Source organism: Geotrypetes seraphini, chromosome 1, assembly GCF_902459505.1.
Source record: "Geotrypetes seraphini chromosome 1, aGeoSer1.1, whole genome shotgun sequence".
NCBI classification, from domain to species: Eukaryota; Metazoa; Chordata; class Amphibia; order Gymnophiona; family Dermophiidae; genus Geotrypetes; species Geotrypetes seraphini.
In genome coordinates, this window is record NC_047084.1 from 104,913,537 (window position 1) to 104,937,565 (window position 24,029).

The 24,029-nt window shown below is 42.8% G+C and overlaps 1 protein-coding gene across 4 annotated transcripts in view; it reads right to left on the reverse strand.

The window, feature by feature from the left end:
- Window positions 1-7,979: 7,979 nt before the first annotated feature.
- The window catches only part of LOC117352658 (aquaporin-7-like), a 54,055-nt gene continuing 38,005 nt past the window's right edge, over window positions 7,980-24,029 (reverse strand). For 2 of the 4 annotated variants that reach the window (XM_033929235.1, XM_033929238.1), the window contains 4 exons: window positions 18,019-18,156; window positions 12,615-12,733; window positions 9,767-9,984; window positions 8,322-8,788 (listed from right to left, as the gene is read on the reverse strand). In XM_033929235.1, the coding sequence (XP_033785126.1) occupies window positions 8,614-8,788; window positions 9,767-9,984; window positions 12,615-12,733; window positions 18,019-18,156 (650 nt within the window). In that variant the 3' untranslated portion in view covers window positions 8,322-8,613. Of the gene's footprint in view, window positions 8,163-8,321; window positions 8,789-9,762; window positions 9,985-12,614; window positions 12,734-18,018; window positions 18,157-24,029 lie in introns of those variants that run through there. The other 2 variants (XR_004537751.1, XM_033929236.1) reach the window with 2 other exon arrangements.

The window sequence follows — 24,029 nt, forward strand, 5'->3', positions numbered from 1 at the left end:
CAGCTACTCACTCAGATTCCACGAGCGGCTTGCCTTCCATGAAGCAAACTTCCATGGGAAGAATCTCATTCACTGGTGCAGCAATTGGATCCAGGTCAATTTCCATAGCCAGAGGTTCCTCATTCACACTGAAAGGTGCTTCTTCTCCAGCTTCCACCAGCTCCATACATTCCGGTGGTTGACCGCCATCAGGATCTCCCAGCCCTGGGCACTGCTGCCTGTTCTGTGTCTCTCCTCCTTTTAACTGACTCTTCAGGAGCTTTGTTCTCTGAGCAAACAGTTTGCAGCCCCACCCCCAACCCTCAGGTGAGAAGGATTTCCTGTCAGCAACCCTAGAGATGAGAGGGGGATGGGCACCCTGCACCTGTGCTCTCTGACTCCCTCTAGAGTTCAAGGAAGAATCAGCACCAGATGAATCAAAAAGAGGTTTACATAAATCCCTATGGGAAGGGTTTGCATTTAAACTAGGCTCTGTTCTGGGGACACGCCTAGCAGGCATAGGCTGCGTACCACAATATAACCACTCATTTTCTCTCCCCCCCCCCCACTCAATGATTATATAATAAAATATAGCGACATTTATTTGCCCAGTAACCTTACCCTCTTCATATTAATATCTTCCCACCCCAAGTTTAAGTACTCTAGGGTCAAATTAGGACAGAAATATTCCCCCCCCCCCTCCCCACCATATTTTGGATGTGTATGTAAGTAAACAAAACCTGACTTATAATCAGAGACCTGCTATAGAGAAGTAACATACAATGCCAATGGACTCCAAACCAATTGAAAATAATGCCCCAGACTTTCTGCATTCATTTTCTCATATGCATATCATGTTGAACTCTGTGAGGAAGGCTGGCTTATTTACTCAGATGGCAAGTTCATTTGATTTATTTTCCGCCGCCCGATTGGTTTTTTGAGTCAAGTCTTCCACTCCAAGTGACCAGGCAGCATTCACAGTGCCGAGGGGGATGGAGTCAAGATCATGGCTGGGCCTAAATAAGTGGCTAGTGTTTTCTAAATAGGTAGGGCTGCTAAATATAGTCCACAATTGGCTTTTAATTTATTCTAGTTACTATGTTGACTGAAATTTGGACTTGTCCCTTTTAGATTTAAAATAAAAGTATAATTCTCTGAAGAGCCAGTGTTAATGTCCATATGAAGAAAATGATAGACTAGCATGGAGCAGCTTGAACGCTAGATATAAATTAATAAAGAAAACTAGGTTTTGGGGGTGGGAGAGGGGTTGAAACTATGTATTAGATTAATAAATCGTTATATGAAGCCTGTGCTATAATTTTGTGATTTTTTTAAAATGCAGTTTTGATAAATGCAGGTTGGATAAATGCTTTTACAAGTCTGATAAATAAGCTACTAGTCTGAAATCTCAAGTAGAGAACAGTTGACCACATGAGTGTCACAACTTATAGTGACTTGCCACACAGACCATTTAAGTTGTAATAAACTGTTATCAGACTGGAGCTGCCCAGCAGATAATGTACAAACTTATACCAATAACATCACTCACAGAAAGAAGTTTTTGTGAGGCATTCCTGCATTTATCAGCCTGGAGAGTCTAAAGTATGTCCACAAAGCAGAGAAGAGCAAAGGTTCTTTTGGCTACAGTTAACACGAACCACTGAAGTTCTGAGAAGAAAGTTTAAGTCCACATGGATAAGATGTCTGATATGAGTTATGTAAGTTATATACATTACAGATTACATTACAGATTTCTATTCCGCCATTACCTTTCGGTTCAAAGCGGATTACAAAAAGAGTTATGGAAGAAGGGTTACAACGTTAGATCAGAGAAGGTTTCCAAGAGAGGGAAAAGTAGGATCTGGGGTTAGGGAGGGGATGGTAAGAGGGGGGTTAAGCTTTATCATGGTATTAAGCTTTATTAAGGGATTTCTTGAAGAGTATAGTTTTTATTTCCTTTCTGAACATCTTGTAGTCTGGGGTTGTTGTCAATCCATTTGTGTTACATAACTGTAGGTTATTAACTGTAGCTATGCACAGTACTAAGAACTGCTTAAAACTTTTCACTCATTTACTGCCTATGTTTTGGATGAATTTCTATTGCCTTAATAGAAAGTTGATACATTTTAATTCTTCTTAGATACTCTGCCTTTCAGGGGGTGTTGAAAAGTTCTCAGCCCAATCAAGAAGAGAATGACGTGAATATGGTTCAATCAATGATTTGAAACATTGTCAAAACACAGAATTTCCTTTCTGCAAATTGACACTTAATGAAATAAGATAACACTCTTTTCAGCTCCAGTGGCAAAATAATGCTCAAACTTTAGGAAGTTGGTTGGTTGGGCTGAGAACTTCTCAGCACCCCCTGGTTTGTAATCAAAGTGAGCCAAGGATAAGACAGTCAAGCCATTGTGACATCACCGATGAGGTTGGCTCTTATTGGTGGAATGAGGCATTATGACATCACAATCTCAGCTCTGGTTACCAGAGACTGAAACTCTTCACACTACAAGGGGGGGCTCAGCCCACACAGGAAGAGAATGACGTGGATGTGGTTCAATCAATGATCTGAAACAATGTCAAAACAAAGAATTTCTGCAAATTGGCGCGAATCGGGAGGGAGAAATGTGCTTACTGATGCAGGTGAAGGGTTGAGGGAGTCACTAGGCAAAAAGGTAGGTTTTTACAGTTTTTCTAAAGTTAAGAAGTCCTTTAAGGGCTCTGATAGGAGGAGGTAGGCTGTTCCAGAGGTTTGGTAAGAAATGGGAATAGGATCGTTTCCAGGCTGTCTGGAGTTAAAGAGAGTGTCCTGATGGTGTATGTGGGCGTATTTCATCTTGGAAGCGTAAAATCCCTTTGGGGTGTACAGAGGAAGTTTGTCTGAGAAGTATTTGGGTGTCATGTTGTAGAGGGATTTATATGCCTTTGAAAATGCAGGGTTTGGTTATGGGCAGCCAGTGGGCCGATATCAGTGCTGGAGAGACTGGGTCATGGGCTTGTAGGTTTTTCAGTAGTCGTTTGGTGTGGGTTTTGTTTTTTTTTTGCTATAAGACCGTTGAATAAAGTGTTACAGTAATCCAGGCATGTAAGGACAAAGGCATAGAGTAGTTGGGTGAAGTCTTGTTCCGTGAAGTAGTTTCTTATCTTTCGGAGCTGGCGGAGGTAGTAGAAGGATGAAGAGACTACTAGTGAGATGTGTTTGGAGTGATTAGGTATGAGTTGAGAGTAATTCCTAGGCTCCGTACTCCGTCTTTTGCCTTATAGAATACTGCCAGTTATATACCTAACTGCCAGATTTGGATGCAAGCATTTACAATCTATCAGCCACTAACGTGGTGTTAAGTGCTCACACCTTGAGTTATGCATCAAAATGCAAACATAGGCAAGCATTCTGTAATTGCAACTATGCACAATATTGATGTTATAGCATTAGTGCTTAATGCCCAAATTGTTGATGACTAAATTTTTAGTGCTCTTTACTGAATTGAACCCGATGGACCTAATTCTACATAGGGTGCCCCAAAATCTGCACTGAAAAAAACCTATGCTTAGCTCTAGTCTATTCTATAAACTATGGGCTCCTTAACACGTGGAATAGCGCTCACTAAATTGTCCCGCATGCTAGACCTTAACGCCAGCATTGAGCTGGCGTTATTCTAGAAGCATACCGCGCGTGTGCTAAAAACGCTAGTGCACCTTAGTAAAAGGAGCCCTATGTCTTAGGCGTGGTTTATAGAATATAACAAGAAAGTTGACCCTGATCCCTCCACAAAAGAGACACAACCAGAAATGAAAAACTTGTGGAGAGTTGATATCCAAGATGAAGGCTTTATTAAAGCAAATAAATAATCCACATAAAAATGTCTAGGGCCTGAACCACTGGAAACATAGGGACCCAACACAGTCCGTGTTTCGACACCATTGTCTTCCTCAGTGGCCCCTATAGGTCAGGGGGTGCCCACACTTTTTGGACTTGCGAGCTACTTTTAAAATGACCAAGTCAAAATGATCTATCAACAATAATTTTTTTTTTTTTTTTTTTATAATCTTTATTCATTTTACAACTTACAACAAGTGTATCAGGAAATAACATTTGTACTTAAAAACATCACTTGATTTTCTATTATATTCATCTTAAATTAATAAATTTATCCCCTCCTCCCTTCTCTACGATATATGCATTCATTTATATTATAAAATATATTCTTTTCTGTTAATCCAAACATTTAATAAAAGATCAGAAACTCCCCCCCCCCTACCCCCTCATCTTCAATTATATCATTAAGGGAAAAATGTTATCTACTCATTACAATAATCTGTTAATGGCCCCCAAACATCCTGAAATTTACTAAAATATCCTTTTTGTGTGGCTAATGTTCTTTCCATTTATATATATGACACAAAGAATTCCACCAGAAATTATAGATCAGTCTCCAATTCTTCCAATTAAATGTAATTTGTTGGATGGCGACTCCAGTCATAATTAGTAAAAGCTTGTTATTTTTTGAGGATATTTGATTCTTTGCCCTCATTGACATGCCAAATAAAATAGTATCATATGATAAAGCCACCGGATTCTCTAATAAACAATTTATTTGGCCCCCATATCGATTTCCAGAAAGCCAAAATGAATGGACAATAGAATAATAGATGATCTAAAGTCCCAGCTTCGAGATTACAGTGCCAACATCTATTAGACTTAGAGCTATCTAATTTTTGTAAACGAACAGGGGTCCAAAATGTTCTATGTAACAGAAAAAAACAAGTTTGTCTCATAGATGCAGACACTGTACATCTCATTCTCCAAGACCAAATTCGTGGCCATTGAGACGCAGTAATTTGATGCTTGATCTCAATACTCCAAATGTCCCGAAGGCCAGTCTTTGGTTTTTTATTCATAAATCCAGATATCAATTTATACCATTGTGCGGCCTGGTGTCCCAGTAAGTCCACCTGAAAGCATAAGAACTCCATTATTAGTGATTAGTGAGATTTTTCCATTCAGGGAACCCCGCCTGAATGGCCTGCTTCAGTTGCAACCATCTATAACTTTGTGATTTATCAAGACCAAATTTATGTTGCAACTGTGAAAGGCAGCTTACCATTAGATATAACATCTTTTAGAATATGTATACCTGCCATCACCCAATCAGATGACCTTAAATCCGCCAATTTGAATCATGGAGTTAAGCCATATAGTTTGAATTGTTGATTTATGTAATGGAATAGGTGTTAGATTATTCACATATCTTAAGGTTTTACATGTATCTACTAATAATCTGTTTTCTTTATATATCCTAGGCATCTTGATACTAAGAACATGGTTTAGTCTCAGAGGAAACATGAGTCGCCATTCCAACCACATCCAATCTGGAATATTTTCAATGGGCTCTGGGAGAACCCAATACATACCTTGGTGCATGATATAGGATTGATAATACCTATAAAAATTGGGAAAATTTACCCCTCCCTTGGCAATTGGCTTTTGTAAAGACACTAAAGCAATTCTTGAAATTTTACCCAGCCAAATAAATTTTGTTAGAATACTATTTAACTTTTTGTAAAAAAAACCCTGAAAAAAAACTGGTATCATACCCATTTGGTAACAAACCACGGGCAAAATCATCATTTTAACAGTTTGTACTCTCCCCCACCAAGATAAATGTAAAGGATTCCATTGCTCACACATTTCTGCTCTGTTTTGCGTGCGCTAAATCAGCCAGCGTGCCTTAGAAAAAGACCCCCTAAGTGAATAGCCCTCCAAACCTTTCAAACCACCCTCATAAATAAAAGTAAGAGAAAAAGAAGGCTGCTTTGAGTTTAAAGGTGAGGGAAAAGAGGTTAGTCTACATCAGGGGTGCCCACACTTTTTGGGCTTGCGAGATACTTTTAAAATGACCAAGTCAAAATGATCTACCAACAATAAAATTTTTTAAAAAACACAAAGCACACTGTACGCAGAGAAAATGTGAATTATCATTTATATTCTGCGGGTTTTCAAAGAGGTAAAGGCAGATGACTTTATGCAATGTCACCTCAGGAACAACTATACAAAAAATAGACAAATATACCCCTTCCCATTTTACTAAATCACGATAGTGATTTTTAGTGCAGGGAGTTGCGCTGAATGTCCCGCGCTGCTCTCGACGCTCATAGGCTTCCTGCGCTAAAAAACGCTATTGCGGTTTAGTAAAAGGGGGCCATAGTGCAAAATATAAACAACAGATATAAATTCTCAAAACGGACACATTTTGATCAGTAAATTGAAAATAAAATCATTTTTCTTACCTTTGTTGTCTGGTGATTTCATGAGTCTCTGGTTGCACTTTCTTCTTCTGACTGTGCATCTAATATTTCTTCCCTTCTTTCAGCCTCCTGTATACTTCCTCTCCTCCAGACCTCATTCCCTCCCCCATCTTTTTCTTCCTCTCTCCCTGCCTCCCTTTCTTTCTTTCTGTCTGTCTTTCTCGCTCCATGCCTCCTTTCTTTCTGTCTCCCTGCCCCCTTTCTTTCTGTCTCCCTTCCTTCCCCCTTTCTTTGTCTTTCTTTCTCCCTGCCCCCCCCAAGCCATCGCTGCCATAAGGGAACAGGCCCCAAAGCCATTGCCGCCGAGTTCTGAGCTCTCCCTGTTTCCCGACGCCATAAACAGGACTACAGAAGGACCGGGCCCACCAGCCCACTCCCCCTCCCCACCGACGTCAATTCTGACGTCAGAGAGGAAGTTCCAGGCTAGCCAGGCAGCGATTGGCTGGCCCGCAACTTCCTTTTCGATGTCAGAATTGACGGGTGGGGGGGAGGCTGGTGGACCCGATGCTTTTGCTGTCCCATTTACGGCGTCGGGAAGCAGGGAGAACGCGAAGGTAATGTGAGTCTATCACAGAGCTCGGGATGGGCTCCGCGATCAACTTGTGTTGCCTTCACGATCTACTGGTCGATCGCGATTGACTTTTTGGGCACCCCCTGCTATAAGTCCTATAAGCCTGCTTGTGGATTAAATAATAAAAACAATAGCTCCTGCACTAGTGAGGTACACTTTCACTATTAAGTGTACCTCACCAGTGCAGGAGCTATCGTTTTTATTATTTAATCCACAAGCCTGCTTATAGGATCTATAGGGACCCCTGAGGAAGACAGTAGTGTCGAAACATAGACCGTGTTGGGTCTATATGTTTCCAGTGGTTCAGGCCCTAGACCAGGGGTAGGGAACTCCGGTCCTCGAGAGCCGTATTCTAGTCGGGTTTTCAGGATTTCCCCAATGAATATGCATTGAAAGCAGTGCATGCAAATAGATCTCATGCATATTCATTGGGGAAATCCTGAAAACCCGACTGGAATACGGCTCTTGAGGACCGGAGTTCCCTACCCCTGCCCTAGACATTTTTATGTGGATTATTTATTTGCTTTAATAAAGCCTTCATCTTGGACATCAACTCTACAAGTTTTTTGTTTCTGGTGGTTTATAGCGTAAGCACAGCGCTGTTCCCATGACTACAATTTAGAAACAGTCATTTACACCAACTAAAACTTGATGTAAGTTCCCTTGCCTAACTTAAGGCGTGGATCAGGTGTATTCTCTAACATTTCACATGACTTATAAGAATGCCCATGATCCATCCATGCCCCTCTCCTGGCTACGCCCCCTTTTGAGATCCAAGCGGTAGAATTTACACACACAACTTAGTAAATTCTAATTAGTGCCAATAATTTCTTGTTAAATGATGCTGATTGGCTTGCTAACCAATTAAGTTGCATGTATAAATTGGTAATGTGCACATATGAGCACACACAACTTTAGTTGACGTATATAGAATCCAGGGATATATGGTTGTCACTCCTCTCTTCTACCAATTCTTAGAATCTGTACTGCCTAAATATAGAAAAAGAAATTCTAAAAATCAAGCTCTAACTAGCTTTGAATCAATAGAATAGGGTGAAGCAGGAGCAGTCAAGATGTTTTGGATGCCTTGATAAAAATAAATTAAAAAATAAAAAATGTCAAGCTCAAACGGGTTCATTTATTTTGAAACAAAAGTCTTTAATGAAATTGAAATTTGTGAATATGCATTTTCTTTGCAACATTTGCCTGCCTAAGAAACTTGGAAAAAAAAAACCCCTCCATTCTGTATCTCAATCAATCTACTGTTCAGTTTGCATTACAGCTCTTAACTCAGTGGTTCCCAAACCTGTCCTGGGGGACCCCCAGCCAGTCAGGTTTTCCAGATATCCCTAATGAATATGCATGAGAGAGATTTGCATACCTGACACTTCCATTAGATGCAAATCTCTCTCATGCATATTCATTAGGGATATCTGGAAAACCTGACTGGCTGGGGGACCCCCAGGACAGGGTTTGGGAACCACTGTCTTAACTGAATACCGTGAAATCAAAAACCAGTAGAATACTTCATTCCTACATCTTCAGTAGTGAGCTGAAGTGCTTGTGAATTGATTTAATTTCTGTGCAGTAAATAAAGTGCACATTCACTTCGCTGGAATAAATTATAAGGATCATTCAAGAGTGATATGAATCCACTTGACGCCCCATGTGATCCTCTCTGTACGGACAGTTCTCACCAGTCTCTTGTGAGAGTTCTAGCTTTCCTCTCACTTTCATAAGTCATGCCGTTGGTGAGGTCACATATACTGACCAGTCATGACAATATCTGGATTTTCTTTCGTATCTTCACATTTCACATCATCTGGCACGGCCTGATTGTGCAGTGCTATTAGGAGTTTATAGATAAAGGCACCAGTAATACTTCCTGCCAATGGAGCCACTACTGGAATCCAGCACCAATAATTTCCAGCCCTGAAAGAGAGAACAATTTGTATTCAGCAACAGTAAGTTACTGTAAAATAGTCCAATTATTTAAGTAACAAGCTTAATTAGTGACTTACAGGCCCCTTGTACTAGAGAATGACACGGTGACAAATTTTTCCCGTCCCCACGGGAACTCATACTCTCGTCCCAGCCCAGTGAGTTCTTTTCCTATCCCTGCCCCATTCCTGCAAGCTCCATCCTCATCTGTACAAGCCTCAAACACTTGAAAATCAAGTGTACGAGGCTTGTGTGGTTAAGGCAGAATTTACAGGAATGAGACAGCGACAAAACTCACGGGAATGGGGCAACTGAGTTCCTACTTGTCCCCATGTCATTCTCTACCTTGTACTACAACATTAAGATCTGGGCTTAGCAAATTTTTAACATAAGACTTTCCTGTAAACCTAAAATCACACACACCCCATCTTTCAGTGACAGACTTCTCATCCCGTACTACTCCCTTCCTGCCATGAGTTCCTGTAGTCTCTCGAGACTACGACGGGAACTCCCCGCAGCCATTTGCTAGGAGTGATCTGCACAGGGCAGGAGCATAGGAAGATCGCTCCTGCCCCGAAAGCCCACCAGACCACCAGGTAAGGTCTGGGATGCTGGGAGGGAGGCGGGGAAGATCCGGAATGCAGCTTTATTTATTTATTTATTTTTTTAAATTGCAAAGAACGAATCCGCAGATACTGAAACCGCAGATTCGGGAGAGCTCACCGTACACCTGACTAACTAATCGCATCTTTGCCTTTTTCCCGAATGCAGGTCATTTCTTTCCTGTATCAAATCTAAAGGCAGTGAGTTCTGCAGAATCATCCCAGAAGATGCAACTATTGGACCATCTCCCGCCCTCCTTTACACGTGCACTGATGGGCACGCTTAAATTGCCCAGAAAAATATTTTCAAACATATATTCTTGTATTCTGCAAAGAGTTAAAAAGAAAAGCATAAATGCCACTCTACCTGAAGACCTCAACTCCCCAACCTGCTATTGCAGTAAAGATTCTGGGAGGAAGATCCCTGGCTGGATTTATGGCATATCCGGTATTCATTCCCATCGCCATACCAATTACTATAACAAGGATTCCAACCAGAAGAGCTTGAGTTCCATCCAGGGCGGCAAAGTTCTTCTTGTCGTTGATGGCAAGGATACAAAGCAAAAGCATTCCAGTGGCAACAAACTGCAATACAGAAGCAAAAAAACAAAAACCAAAACATCAACAAACATAAACCTCAAATGAGTTCAAAACCAGAATAGGTCTGCACAGAAAGCAGTCCTGTTTCTCACTTCCTTTCTATTGCTTAGGTCAGTGGTGCTCAACCAAATCATTGGGGCATACGCAGTCATAAGAATTTCCATACCGGGACAGACCGAAGGTCCATCAAACCCAGTATGCTGTTTCCAACTGTGGCCAACCCAGGTCCCAAGTACCAGGCAGAAACCCAAAGAGCAGCAACATTCCAGAGCTCATATTGTGATGTCATAATGCCTCATTCCACCACTGCCTAAGAGCCAGCCTCATCAGTGAGGTCACAATGGCTGGATTGTCCTAAACTCATGTCACATAAGAATTGACATACTGGGACAGACAGATGGATCATCAAGCCCAGTATCCTGTTTTCAACAGTGGCCAACCCAGGTCCCAAGTACCTAGCTGGACCCCAAGTAGTAAAACAGATTTTATGCTGCTTATCCTAGAAATAAGCAGTGGATGTCTCCAAGCTGTCTCAATAATGACCTATGGACTTCTCTTTTAGGAAATTATTCAAACCTTTTTTAAACCCCGCTAAGCTAACTGATTTCACCACATTCTCTGGCAACAAATTCCAGAGGTTTCCAGGATATCCACAATGAATATAAGCATGAAAGAGTTGGTGCATGCAACTCCATCACATGCATATCCATTGTGAATATTCCTTGTGAATAAGTTAGGCAGCGATGCTAAAAGGGCTTTTACATTCTCGAATTACTTTGATTAGAACTATTGTTCTATTTTAGTCCCTGATCAGTCCTGCCAGGTTCTAGGGTTCCCAAAAGCATCTTGCATATGTTTAGCAAAGCACGCAAAATATATAACAAAATTTACATACAAAAAGTCAAATTAATCAATCAAATTGGTTCATAGTCAGCAAATTTATAAATCCCCAATTATGTCCACAAAATATCCATCCTATAAACTCCTCTCTTCTGATGATCCCTCCCCTTCCAGGCTTTCTCTCTTTTCCCAAGCTCCATTCCCTTTTAACCCATCTCTTCCCTACTTTGTCTTCCCAGCTCCAGCTCCTGCATTATTCGGAATCATAGGGGCTACCACTGCATCCTTCCACACACACAGGCTGACATTTGGGATCATGCCAGAAACTTGTGGCCTGGGTTGGCCGCTGTTGGGGACAGGATACTGGACCTTCGGTCTGTTCCAGTATGACAAAAACAAATATCCTCTATAATAAAACCCTAAGCGCGCATGCGCACTTACAATTTCGTGATCCCTGCCGCCATGATTTCTGCCTCCATGCCAAATTCGATTTGTAGCGCGCGCGGTGTTCGTCAGCTTGCAGCACATGCGGCGTGCATCGGCTTGCAGTGCGTGCGGTGGTTTGAGCAGTGGCGAGAGCAACGGCAGGAGGGTATCCTTCGAGGTGCTGTGAGGTGTCCAGCTGCTACTGCTACACAGGGAAGTGGAGGGAGAAAGGGAAAAGGGGCTGCTTTGGGGGGAGGGGTGTGCTGGGGGGAAGGCAGCAATCTTGGTTTACTCAGGGGGCTAGACAGAGATAGGCAGGGGGCCAGGGAGAGACACAGACAGAAAGAATGACAAACAGACGGGGGCCAGAGAGACAAGACAGACAGCCAGCATCAAGGAGCAAGAAAGAAAGAGACAGACAGGGGGCCAGGGAGAGACACAGACAGAAAGAATTACAGACACACGGGGGCCATAGAAATAGACAGAAAGACAGACAAACAGCCAGCGTCCAAAGAGAGAGAGAGACAAAAACAGCTGCCAAGGAGAGAGAGAGACAGAAACAAAGACAGACAGACAGACAGAAAGCGACCAAGGAGAGAGAGCGAGAGAGACAGAAAGAAAGAAAGACAGCGGCTAAAGAGACAGAGAGACAGAAAAAAAAGGACAGATAGACACATCTATTCTAGCACCCGTTGATGTAACGGGCTTAAAGACTAGTTGAAAATAATCAATTAAGAGTTTGGCACCAAACTCATAGGATGCCTAGTGATGCCTACGTAGAATCATCCTCTAACGCCTAACAATGCCTACCTGCAACGTAAGCATAGTTAGGGGCAGAGAATAGGCGTGGTTGACTTAGGCTTCGCTAGGCATGCGAGATAAGTGCCGGTAGATTAGGCCTGGTAAAACCTGGCCTAATATATTGCACTGAAGATTAGTTAAGTGAAATTAATGCAAAATAAATAAAAGGAACTGTGAACTTAATTAATCCAGTAAATTCTTGCACTTATAAACAGAGGAGCGATATGATGTGAATTGTGAGTGACAACAGAGTCTTTTTAGGCCCACATTTGTCTCCATTTTGGTGCCTGGCTGGCACTGTCAATCACTGATATCTCCTCCCACACTCGTATATAAAGGTTTTTAATGTCTCCCTAGTGACTTTCTGTAATTGGGGGAGTTCTTTATTATTGAAGGGAGTCTATAAGCAGCACCTAGCGGTTGATCGCCAACCGTGCTGAGCGGCGCTTAGGCGCCATTTATAGAATCTGGCCCTTTGGTTATAAAACAACAAGTACTAATTTTATTGATTCTTATAAAGATTTTAATTATGTGAAAGCATCACTAACCTCAGTTAGAAATCCTCCTCCCGGAGTCATATAGGCCGCAGGATAGGTGGAAAATATCCCCGCTGTTGCATAAGGCCCTGTTACAGTCAGGTTACCGCCACAGTAATCATACAATGCATCTGCAAGATTTAATGATACATGAAATATAACAGGGCACCTTTGCATTCTAGGAAGTTCTTTTTCACCCAGAGGGTGGTGGATACATGGAATGTGCTTCCAGAGGCTGTGGTGGACAGGAGCTCTGTACAGGGCTTCAAAGAATGTTTGGATAGGTTCCTAGAGGAAAAGGGGATTGAGGGGTATAAATAGGTGTAGAGATGGGTTATAGGGATAGGAGTAGAGATAGGTTATAGAGCTAGTCAGGGACCACTGCTCAGGCAATGGGCCCGATGGGCCGCCGTGGGAGCGGACCACTGGGCGAGATGGACCTCTGGTCTGCCTCAGCGGAGGCAACTTCTTATGTTCTTATGCCTCACCCTTGCTGAAATGATGAAATAAAAGAAGACCCGTTCTAAGTAGAGATTATTCCATTCATGTCAGTCTCTTTTTCTCCAGTCTAGTATACTTTAAGAACATAAAAATAGCCTTATCGGGTCAGACCAATGGTCCATCAAGCCCAGTTGCCCATTCTCATGGTGGCCAATCCAGGTCACTAGTACCTGGCCAAAACCCAAGGAGTAGCAACATTCCATTCAAAATCCTAAAGTATTTGGACGTTTTCTCATTACTGATGTACACTTTGTATTATATCTGGTTATGACCTTTTTCACTTTCAATAAAAATATGCTTAAAAAAAAAGAATAGCAAGATTCGGGGAATCCCAAAGAGTAACAAAGGACTCCGGAACCCCAACGAACAGCAACATTCCATGCTACCGACCCAGGGCAAGCAGAGGCTTTGAAAGGTATTTGTGCTTTTGCTAGGGGTGTCATAGGCCAGCAGAAAATAGAGCCTTAGATTACAAGTCAAGCAATTTCACTGAAAGCTGTAGCAGGTACAGTCAAGCAGAAATATACAACCTGTTACATGATACAACATGATACACGATATGATACAACATGTTAGATACAACATATCTAGAGCCTCAGCATGCTTTGACAAATACATTATCAGTTTTAAATGACACGGTCAATTGCCATGCCAATTAAAAAAATTAGGTCAAGTAGCGGTATGGTGCCTACTGCCACCTAACTTAATGCACCGTTTATAGAATATGGCCCTAAGGCGGGGGTCGGCAACCCGCGGCTCCATAGCCGCATGCGGCTCTTTTCCACCTTTGCCGCGGCTCCGGTAGTGTGTCACGCAGGCATGCAGCTTACAAGTCCGGCGTCGCGGCGGGAAATAGTCATGCTGAGCAGTGAGCTCAGCACGTACACAGATGAAAGCCTTGCTTGCTGATTGGTCCGGCGGCCCCGCCGTGCCGCCGGACCAATCAGCAAGCAAGGCTTTCATCTGTGTACGTGCTGAGCTCACTGCTCAGCATGGCTATTTCCCACCGCGACGCTGGACTTGTAAGCTGCATGCCTGCATCGCTAGAATTTAGGTAGGCTGTTTTCATCCCCGTGGGAATCCCGTGGGCCAGGGGGCGTCCCCGTGGGAGTCCCGTGGGTCAGGGGGGCATCCCCATGGGAGTCCCGTGGGCCAGGGGGAACAGGGAGACAGAAAGAAAAAGTTGGGGGAGAGAATGAGGTCTGGAGGAGAGGAAACATACAGGAGGCTGAAAGAAAGGAAGATATAGTGAGATGGACACAAAAAAGGGTGATGCTGGAAAATAGGTGGAATGGTAATTCTGACAAACACAGAAGGGAAATGCTGGATCAAGGAGAGATGGGGCTCAGGCTGGATGGAATGAGGAGAAATGCCTTGTTGGCCCGGAACTTCCTCTCCTACGTCAGAATTGACGTCAGGGAGCGGAACGCTGGTCAGCGCGACGCTTCTGCAGGGAAAGCTTGGGACGGCGATGGCTTGGGGGCTATTCCCCGATGGCGGTGGCAGCAAACCGAGTGGCTTGGGGGAGGGCACGGAGAAAGAAAAAAAGGGGGCAGACAGAGACAGAAAGAAGGGGGAACAGGGAGACAGAAATAAAAAGTTGGGGGAGAGAATGAGGTCTGGAGGAGAGGAAACATACAGGAGGCTGAAAGAAAGGAAGAAAGATTGGATGCACAGTCAGAAGAAGAAAGTGCAACCAGAGACTCATGAAATCACCAAACAGCAAAGGTAGGAAAAATGGTTTTATTTTCAATTTAGTGATCCTGTATATAGCATTAAGATAAGAAACAATATATGCAGTGTTAGATTTGTTTTATAATGGTTTTGCGGCTCCAAGTTTTTTTTTCTTTTCGAAAACGGGTCCAAGTGGCTCTTTATGTCTTAAAGGTTGCAGACCCCTGCCCTAAGGGCTTGATATCCTTTAGTACAAAAAACCCTGAATGTGTTAAGAAAATGATTACATTCAACAAAGTTGTGATCTGTAGAAACAGGGCTTAAGATCTGAAAGCAGTCTTAAAAAAAAAGGTGGGATGTTAAACGGGATTTGGATAAAGCCACAGAGGGAACATGAGTATCATTCTTGAAGTCTATCTTCTACTACTACTACTACAAGTACTATTTATTTCTATAGCACTACCAGACGCACACAGCGCTGCACAGAGTAACAAAGAGTAAGAAAACAGTCCCTGTTTGAAAGAGCTTAAAATCTAAACAGGCAAGACACACAAACAGAATGTCATGGATACAATTAAGGGAACGGTTAATCTGCTGCCTGGGTTAGAGGGCAGAGGGAGTACAGGACAATCAAGCCATTGTGACATCACTGATGAAGTTGGCTCTTATTGGTGGAATAAGGCATCACAGGAGATCAAGCAGAAAAATTAACATCAATGGAGGTAAGCCTCAAAGACGTACATAAGCAGAAAGATAGATTAAAAAGTGACAAATCCCCGGGCCCGGACGGAATCCACCCTAGGGTTTTGAAGGAACTAAAGGAGGAAATAGCGGAACTACTACAGCAGGTTTGTAACCTATCCCTGAAAACAGGCATGATCCCAGAGGATTGGAAGATAGCTAATGTTACACCCATCTTTAAAAAAGGATCGAGAGGTGACCCAGGGAACTACAGACCCAGGAAACTACAGCATCTAGAAAGAAATAAACTGATGAAAACAAGCAACATGGCTTCTGCAAGGGAAGATCATGCCTAACGAACTTATTGCACTTCTTCGAAGGAATTAATAAACAAATAGACAAAGGGGACCCCATAAATCGTATATTTAGATTTCCAAAAAGCCTTTGACAAGGTACCTCATGAACGCTTACTACGGAAACTGAAGAACCATGGGGTAGAAGGAGACGTACATAGATGGATCAAAAATTGGTTGGCGGGTAGGAAGCAAAGGGTAGGAGTGAAGGGCCACTACTCTGACTGGAGGAGGGTCACAAGTGGTGTTCCGCAGGGGTTGGTACTCGGGCCGCTGCTGTTCAATGTATTTATAAATGATCTAGAAACAGGGGCGAAGTGCGAAGTAATAAAATTTGCAGACGACACCAAACTATTTAGTGGAGTAGGGACAAAAGAGGACTGTGAAGACTTACAAAGGGACTTGAACAAACTAGAAGAGTGGGCGACGAGATGGCAGATGAATTTTAATGTAGAGAAATGTAAAGTCTTGCATGTAGGGAACAGAAACCCGAAGTACAGCTATACGATGGGAGGGCTGGTAATGGGTGAAAATAGCCTAGAAAAGGACTTGGGAGTAATAGTGGACAAGACAATGAAGCCGTCCGCACAGTGTGCAGCGGCCTCTAAGAAGGTGAATAGAATGCTAGGTATTATCAAGAAAGGTATTACAGCCAGAACGAAAGAAGTTATCCTGCCATTGTATCGGGCGATGGTGCGCCCGCATCTGGAGTACTGCGTCCAATATTGGTCGCCGTACCTTAAGAAGGATATGGCATTACTCGAGAGGGTTCAGAAAAGGGTGATGCGATTGATAAAAGGTATGGAAAACCTTTCATATGCTGAAAGATTAGAGAAATTGGGGCTCTTTTCCCTGGAAAAGCGGAGACTTAGAGGGGATATGATAGAGACTTACAAGATCATGAAGGGCATAGAGAAAGTGGAGAGGGAAAGATTCTTCAAACTTTCGAAAACTAAAACAACGAGAGGGCATTCGGAAATATTAAGTGGGGACAGATTCAGAACCAATGCTAGAAAGTTCTTCTTCACCCAGAGGGTGGTGGACACTTGGAATGCGCTTCCAGAGGGTGTGATAGGACAGAGTACGGTATTGGGGTTCAAGAAGGGGTTGGATGATTTCCTGAAGGAAAAGGGGATAGAAGGGTATAGATAGAGGATTACTATACAGGTCCTCGACCTGATGGGCCGCCGTGAGAGCGGACTGCTGGACACGAAGGACCTCTGGTCTGACCCAGCAGAGGCACTTCTTATGTTCTTATGATATCACAGTCTCAGCTGTGCTTCCCAAAGACTGAAACAGGATGTAATGGATACAGTTAAGCATAATGGTTAATCTGCTGGCTGGGTTGGAGGGCAGAGGGGAGTACAGGATTATCAAGCCATTGTGACATCACTGATGAGGTTGGCTCTTATTGGTGGAATGAGGCATTATGACATCACAGTCTCAACTCTGCTTCCCAAAGACTGGAATAGGATGTCATGGATACAGTTAAGGGGAACATTTAATCAGCTGGCTGGGTTGGAGGGCAGAGAGGAGTACAGGACAATCAAGCCATTGTGACATCACTGATGAGGTTGGCTCTTATTGGTGGAATGAGGCATTATGACATCACAGTCTCAACTCTGCTTCCCAAAGACTGGAATAGGATGTCATGGATACAGTTAAGGGGAACATTTAATCAGCTGGCTGGGTTGGAGGGCAGAGGAGTAGGGTTAAGGATTGAAAGCTATATCAAAAAGGTGGCTGTCCCTAGCAAATGATATAGCAATATGGTAGGGAACAAGGTATAAAGCACAGAACTGGAAAATGCAGCTGGAGGAAACAAGCACAGATAAGAGCTGATAGGGAGAGATGTATGGGGTGAAAGAGAGAAGAGGTAGATGAGTTGCTGCAAATTGAATGCGAACAAGAAAAATGTACCGAATGCGGAAGTGGGCAGGGAGCTGATCATGCCCCATTCTTTACCAATAATTACATTACATTACAATAAACTAATATGTTATTGGATGCGCCATTAGTGCTGTATTATCTCAGCTGTTTGTTTAGTGGCTAAGCTAAGCAACATTTTTTTTTAAAGCTATCAATTTTATAATTCAAGTTTCAAGTTTATTCGTGGCTTGATATACCTACCGACCCATCACCTGTATCTGGGCGGTTTACAATATTAAAAATTAGAAAGGTCTAATATAATTAATTAACGACAGTACCATAATACACACAGTAAACCAACGCGGCTGCGAGGAAGGAGCCAGTGAATTGTCCTAAGGCGTAAAATGGTAATTTTCTCCAGGGCAGGTGTCCCAAAATGCAGTTTGTCAGTGATACAGAAGTGTTCATGTGGGCTCCTAAGACAAACAAAAAAAAAACACCAAACAGCTTCATTAGCAGGAACAATGCCTGGCTACTGAGTTAACATTCAAGAAACAAAAAGCACGATCGTCTTAGAGGTCCATAGAGTCTGCCTCTTGGCGCCTTAGGCTGAGAGCTTTGTGACGGCTTCTGCACCTAAGAGCAGTCTAAAAAAACAAATCCAGTCCTGGGCTCAAATCAGCTGTTGAAAAGTGATAGTTATGAGCAATCAAATTTTAGACTTAACTCCTTAATTCTCTTCCTTCATATACAGTATATGTATTTTGATACAGTGTGATCTCTGTGTGTCTTCAGGAAATGAAAATGTGCAATTTTTGGACACACACAAACACACAAACCCCCTCCCTCCCCTAATATTTTCACACAAACACACAAAACAAACAATATTTTCAGCTTGGAGGGTCAATTTCCTGTTTCAGCAGTGCAGATGGGAAGAACAGTGATCAAGCACCAGATCCCTTGGGGGGGTGGGAATACATGGGGAGGGTAAGAGAGATGCTGGACCATGGGGAGGGGGAGGAAAGGGAAGGAAATGAAAGATGCCAAACCTCCAAGGGAAGGGGCAGATAGAGATGCTAGACCACGGGAGAGGGGAACAGAATGAGAGAGATGTCAGACCACTGGATGAGGAAGGGGGGGGGAGGTGAAAAAGAGAGAGATATCAAACCAGGGAAAGGAAAGAGGAGAGAGAGATTCCAGACTAAGGTAGGAAGAGGGGAAAGGAAAGACAGAGATATGCCAGACCACAAAGGGGAGAGGAGGGAAAGAGATGCCAGACTATGGGAAGGAGAGGCTAAAGAACCCAGATCAAAGGAGGGGGAAAGGGGGAAGACATGTCAGACCATAGGAGAGGGAGGAAATGGTACACAGGGATGGAGGGGAAGGGGATAGAGAGGGAGGGCATGGTGCACAGGGATGGGAGGGGTGCGGTTAGCAGCACACGCTGTCTTTACAAGCGTGTTTTCCAAGGTTTACTGTCAACTCAATGAAAAATAGGAGTATATGAATCTGTACATCTTATTCATTGCGTTTTAACAACAAGACTCCTGAGGCAGGCCCCTTAAAGGGCCGAAACACGATCGTGTCAAATCTAACCCAATAAAAGTGATTGAGCACCAATCAGTCACACCTAGCAGTGCGTAAGCGGTCTTAGGGGCCAGTAGGTGTTGAAAACTTCCACTTAGGCCAAGGTTTTCTTGGTCTAAATAAATGCATCTAAGTTAGGCACCTACCAGCGCCTAAGATCAGTGAAGATTTGATGTATTTATCTCTTAGCAGCAATGAAATACTGATTGCAGTGGAGATACATCGCTGAGATCCAAGAAGAACATAAATTAATTATTGCGTATAGTACTTGGAGAGACCTCCCAGGAAAGAGACTTGGGAGTTCTGATCGACAAGTCAATGAAGCCGTCTGCATAATGCGCTGCGGCGGCAAAAAGGGCGAACAGAATGCTAGGAATGATTAAGAAGAGGATCACAAACAGATCGGAGAAGGTTATCATGCCGCTGTACTGGGCCATGGTGCGCCCTCACCTGGAGTACTGCGTCCAGCACTGGTTGCCGTACATGAAGAAGGACACAGTATTATTCAAAAGGGTCCAGAGAAGAGCGACTAAGATGGTTAAGGGGCTGGAGGAGTTGCCGTACAGTGAGAGATTGGAGAAACTGGGCCTCTTCTCCCTTGCACAGACTGAGAAGACTGAGAGGAGACGTGATCGAAACATTCAAAATACTGAAGGGAATAGACTAAGCAGATAAAGAGATTGTTCACCCTCTCCAAGGTAGGGAGAACGAGAGAGCACTCTCTAAAGTTGAAAGGGGATAGATTCCGTACAAACGTAAGGAAGTTCTTCTTCACCCAGAGAGTGGTGGAAAACTGGAACATTCTTCTGGAGGCTGTTGTAGGGGAAAACACCCTCCACGGTTTCAAGACTAAGCTGGACAAGTTCCTGCTAAACTGGGACGTACGCAGGTGAGGCTGGACTCATTTTAGAGTACTGGTCTTTGACCTGGGGGCCGCTGCGTGAGCGGACTGCTGGTCATGATGGACCACTGGTCTGACCCAGCAGCGGCAATTCTTATGTTCTTATGTATAGTTCATTATACTATACTGAGCAAATATAAAAATACTGCCATTTGGGCCTAACTTAGCAGCATAAATTTAAGAAGATTTTCAGTTAAAAATATAGGGTTGGATATTCAAAAGGACTTATCCAGTTAGAGGCAGCCATTATCCTGATAAGTGTCCTTGTAAATTTTCAGTGGCATTATTTATACAGAGAGTCCTGGAGAATAAATTGACGTTATTTAGTATTGTAGGCATGATTATCTCCATTAACAAATGTCTGGTATAATTAAGGTTACCATATGGCTCCAGAGAAAAGGGGACGGATTGAGACATCCGGGTTTTACTTCCATTGAAAGCAATCAAGATGTCTCAATCTGTTCTCCTTACTTCCATTGCTTTCAATGGAAGTAAAACCCGGATGTCTCAATCCGTTCCCTTTTTTCTGGAGCCATATGGTAACACTAGATATAATGTACAGTGCGAGTGTTCATAAATATTTGCAACCCTATAATAATAATAATAATTTTATAAACCGTCTAACCAAAAATGGTTCTAGGCAGTTTACAACAAATAAGCACAAGTCACACAGTAGAGAGTACAATTTAAAAGGAAAAAAAACAATTCAAAGCAAAGCGTTTCCATTAATTTGCTTACCACAGAAGTCAGACTTACCGGCCTGTAATTCCCTACTTCTTCCTTACTCCCACTTTTGTGGAGAGGGACCACATCTGCCCTTCTCCAGTACTCCGGTACCATTCTCGACTCTAGAGACGCATTGAAAAGGTCAGACTGTGGAGCCACCAGAACTTCCCTAAGTTCCTTCAGCACCCTCAGATGTACATCATCCGGCCCCATCGCTTTGTCTACCTTTATTTTAGCTAGCTCTTCATGAACACAACCCTCAGAAAATCGATCAGGGTCTATTATTCCTCCATCCCTATTCACGTTTGTCTTCTGCGGTCCTACTCCTGGCGCTTCAGCCGTGAACACAGAACAGAAATATTTGTTAAGCAATTTGGCTTTTTCTTTATCAGCTTCTACATATTCCTCCCCTTCACCTCTGAGACTCACAATGCCATTTTTGCACTTCTTCATATCACTAATACATAAAACCAAACTAACACACCTAGATCTACCTTAAACATCACCTGCAATACAGTCCACTCCTAGCAAATTAGAAATATCCAGACCACTTCTTATATACTTCTAAATGTCCTGACAATTCATCTGTAATCCGCCTTGAACTACAAGGTAACGGTGGAATAGAAATCACTAATGTAATGTAATATATCTAAAAAATGTCTTTTCTCCCCGTTTTACCCTGTCAGCTATTTTTTCTTCCATTTGTATCTTTGCTTTCCTGGCTACACGACCAGCCTCTCTTAACTTTTCCAGATATTTTTGCCTGTCTTCCTCTTTCTGCGATCTTTTGTAGTTTATGAAAGCTAACCTCTCATTCCTTACCTTCTCAGCTACTACTTTTGCGAACCAAAACGGTCTTCTTTTCCTCTTACTTTTACTTACTTGCCTCACAAAACGGTTCATCGCCCTTACAATCGCTCCTTTTAGTTTACAATGTCCTCTGATGAGCTTACTTTCTATTTTATTAGCTTTCTACACAGTCTCATTTGTCTTTTGTCTATTTTTCTGCGCGGGTCCAGCAGAATGGAACAGTCTTCCATTATATATAAGGCAGCAAGGGAATTTGACCATGATTAAGCGATTGTTGTAATGTCACCTATTTTGTAAAATGAAGTAAGGGGGTTGAGTTGTGCATTGAAGAGTAAAGAGTAACAGGGCTTAGTACATAGTATGCATTGAGCTGTTTTTAAACCTTATGGGGCTCATAATCGAAACAGAAAAACATCTAAAAACTTGCCTAAATTGGCACTTGGACGATCAGTAACACAAGTTGTCCAAGTGCCGATAATCAAACCGGGTTTTAGATGTATCTAAAAACGACTTAGGCCTTCACAGTGCTGCTGAACGACCAGAGCTAAAAGGGGCGTGTCAGGAGGCGTGTCAAGGGCGGGATTTGGGCGGGACGTGGGACGTCCTAGACTTAGTCGTACTGCATGTATAACCGAAAGTTTTACAACACTGCCTAGACGGAACGTGGATGTTGTGACTTAGGCCATCTAAAATCAGGTCTAAGTCACAAGAAGGTATCCAAAGTGATCAAATAAGCACTGCAGACACAAAGTACAGACCCCCACAAACTGCCCCAGTCATCACTGACCCCTCCCCCCAACCCCTTAAAAATCGTAATATCAACTTTACATATCTGCCTCCAGAACATCAGCACCTGGCAGCCTGGCATAGGAAAGCCTAGTAGAGCTGCATAGAGGTGGCTTAAATGGTCTTGGGGGTGGGTTAGTGAACCATGAAGAGGAGGACCCAGGCCCATAAGCCACTCTAATCACTGCATTCATGGTGAAACATGTGCACCCCCCAACCCTTTTGTACTGCCATATAAGTGTCACCTGCTGCTATAAGGGCTATTGGGGTGGTAGATAGGTGGGTCTAGTAGATTCTGGGGGTGTTTTGGGGGGCTCATCATGACCTATAAGGGAGCTGTAGTGAGATGTTTATGTGGGACCCTTTTTGTGAAGTTTGCAGCAGTGCCCTGTAAGGTACCCCACTACTCTGGTGCCATGGCTGGGTGTCCAGTCCATCACTTTTCTGGCCCCTCCCCCGCCCAAAAGGTTTTTTTCTAGGTGTTTGTGACTTGGACGAACTTATGGACAAAAAAGGGGTATAAAGACAAACAACTTAGTGTTCTGGATGATCAGATGGCTGGACGTACAGTTAGACGATTTTCGGAAAAAAATATATATATGTTGGACGTATTTTTTGAAAATGGACCTTTTCCCATGTCCGACTTTTGTCCGACTTTTGCGACTTGCGACTTAGGCCCCAAACAGACTTAGATGTTTGTTTTGATTATGCTCCTCTATATGTGTTGATTTGATTTTAGTATTATGAATTTTTTGGTATGTGTCTGTATTTCTGCGTTTTATTGTGTATGTATTTTGTAATCCGCTTTGTATAAAAACTATAAACTATATTTTAAAAAAAATAAGCTACACTATTGAATTCTGGTGGAATTCTGAAGCTTACTTTAGTGATCAATAGGTCCTTAGTGGAATTTAAAGTTATAAATACAGAATAGATTATCATTGATTTGGCATACAGCAGTATCTTGAAAGAAGCAATATACAGTAATAGCTTAATTCATAAAATCAGAAAAGATAAGTGCAATAACTTTACAATATTTTTAAGCTAATTAACCCCCTGTTTTACGAAAAAGGACCATTTAAACTAAATTAATTAATTTACAAGAACATAAGAACTGCCATCTCCGGATCAAACCTTCGGTCCATCAAGTCTGGCGATCCGCACACGCAGAGGCCCAGCCACGTGTACACCTGGCGTAATTTTAGTCACCCATATCCTTCTATGCCTCTCGTAAGGAGATGTGCATCTAGTTTGCTTTTAAATCCTAGAACGATGGATTGCGCAATAACCTCCTCTGGGAGAGCATTCCAGGCGTCTACCACTCGTTGCGTGAAGCAGAACTTCCTGATATTTGTCCTGAACCTGTCCCCCCTTAGCTTCAGTCCATGTCCTCTTGTCCGTGTCACATTGGACATTGTAAATAATTGTTTTTCCTGCTCTATTTAGTCGATTCCTTTCAGTATTTTGAAAGTCTCGATCATATCCCCTCGCAGTCTCCTTTTCTCAAGGGACAACAATCCCAGTCTCTTAAGTCGTTCC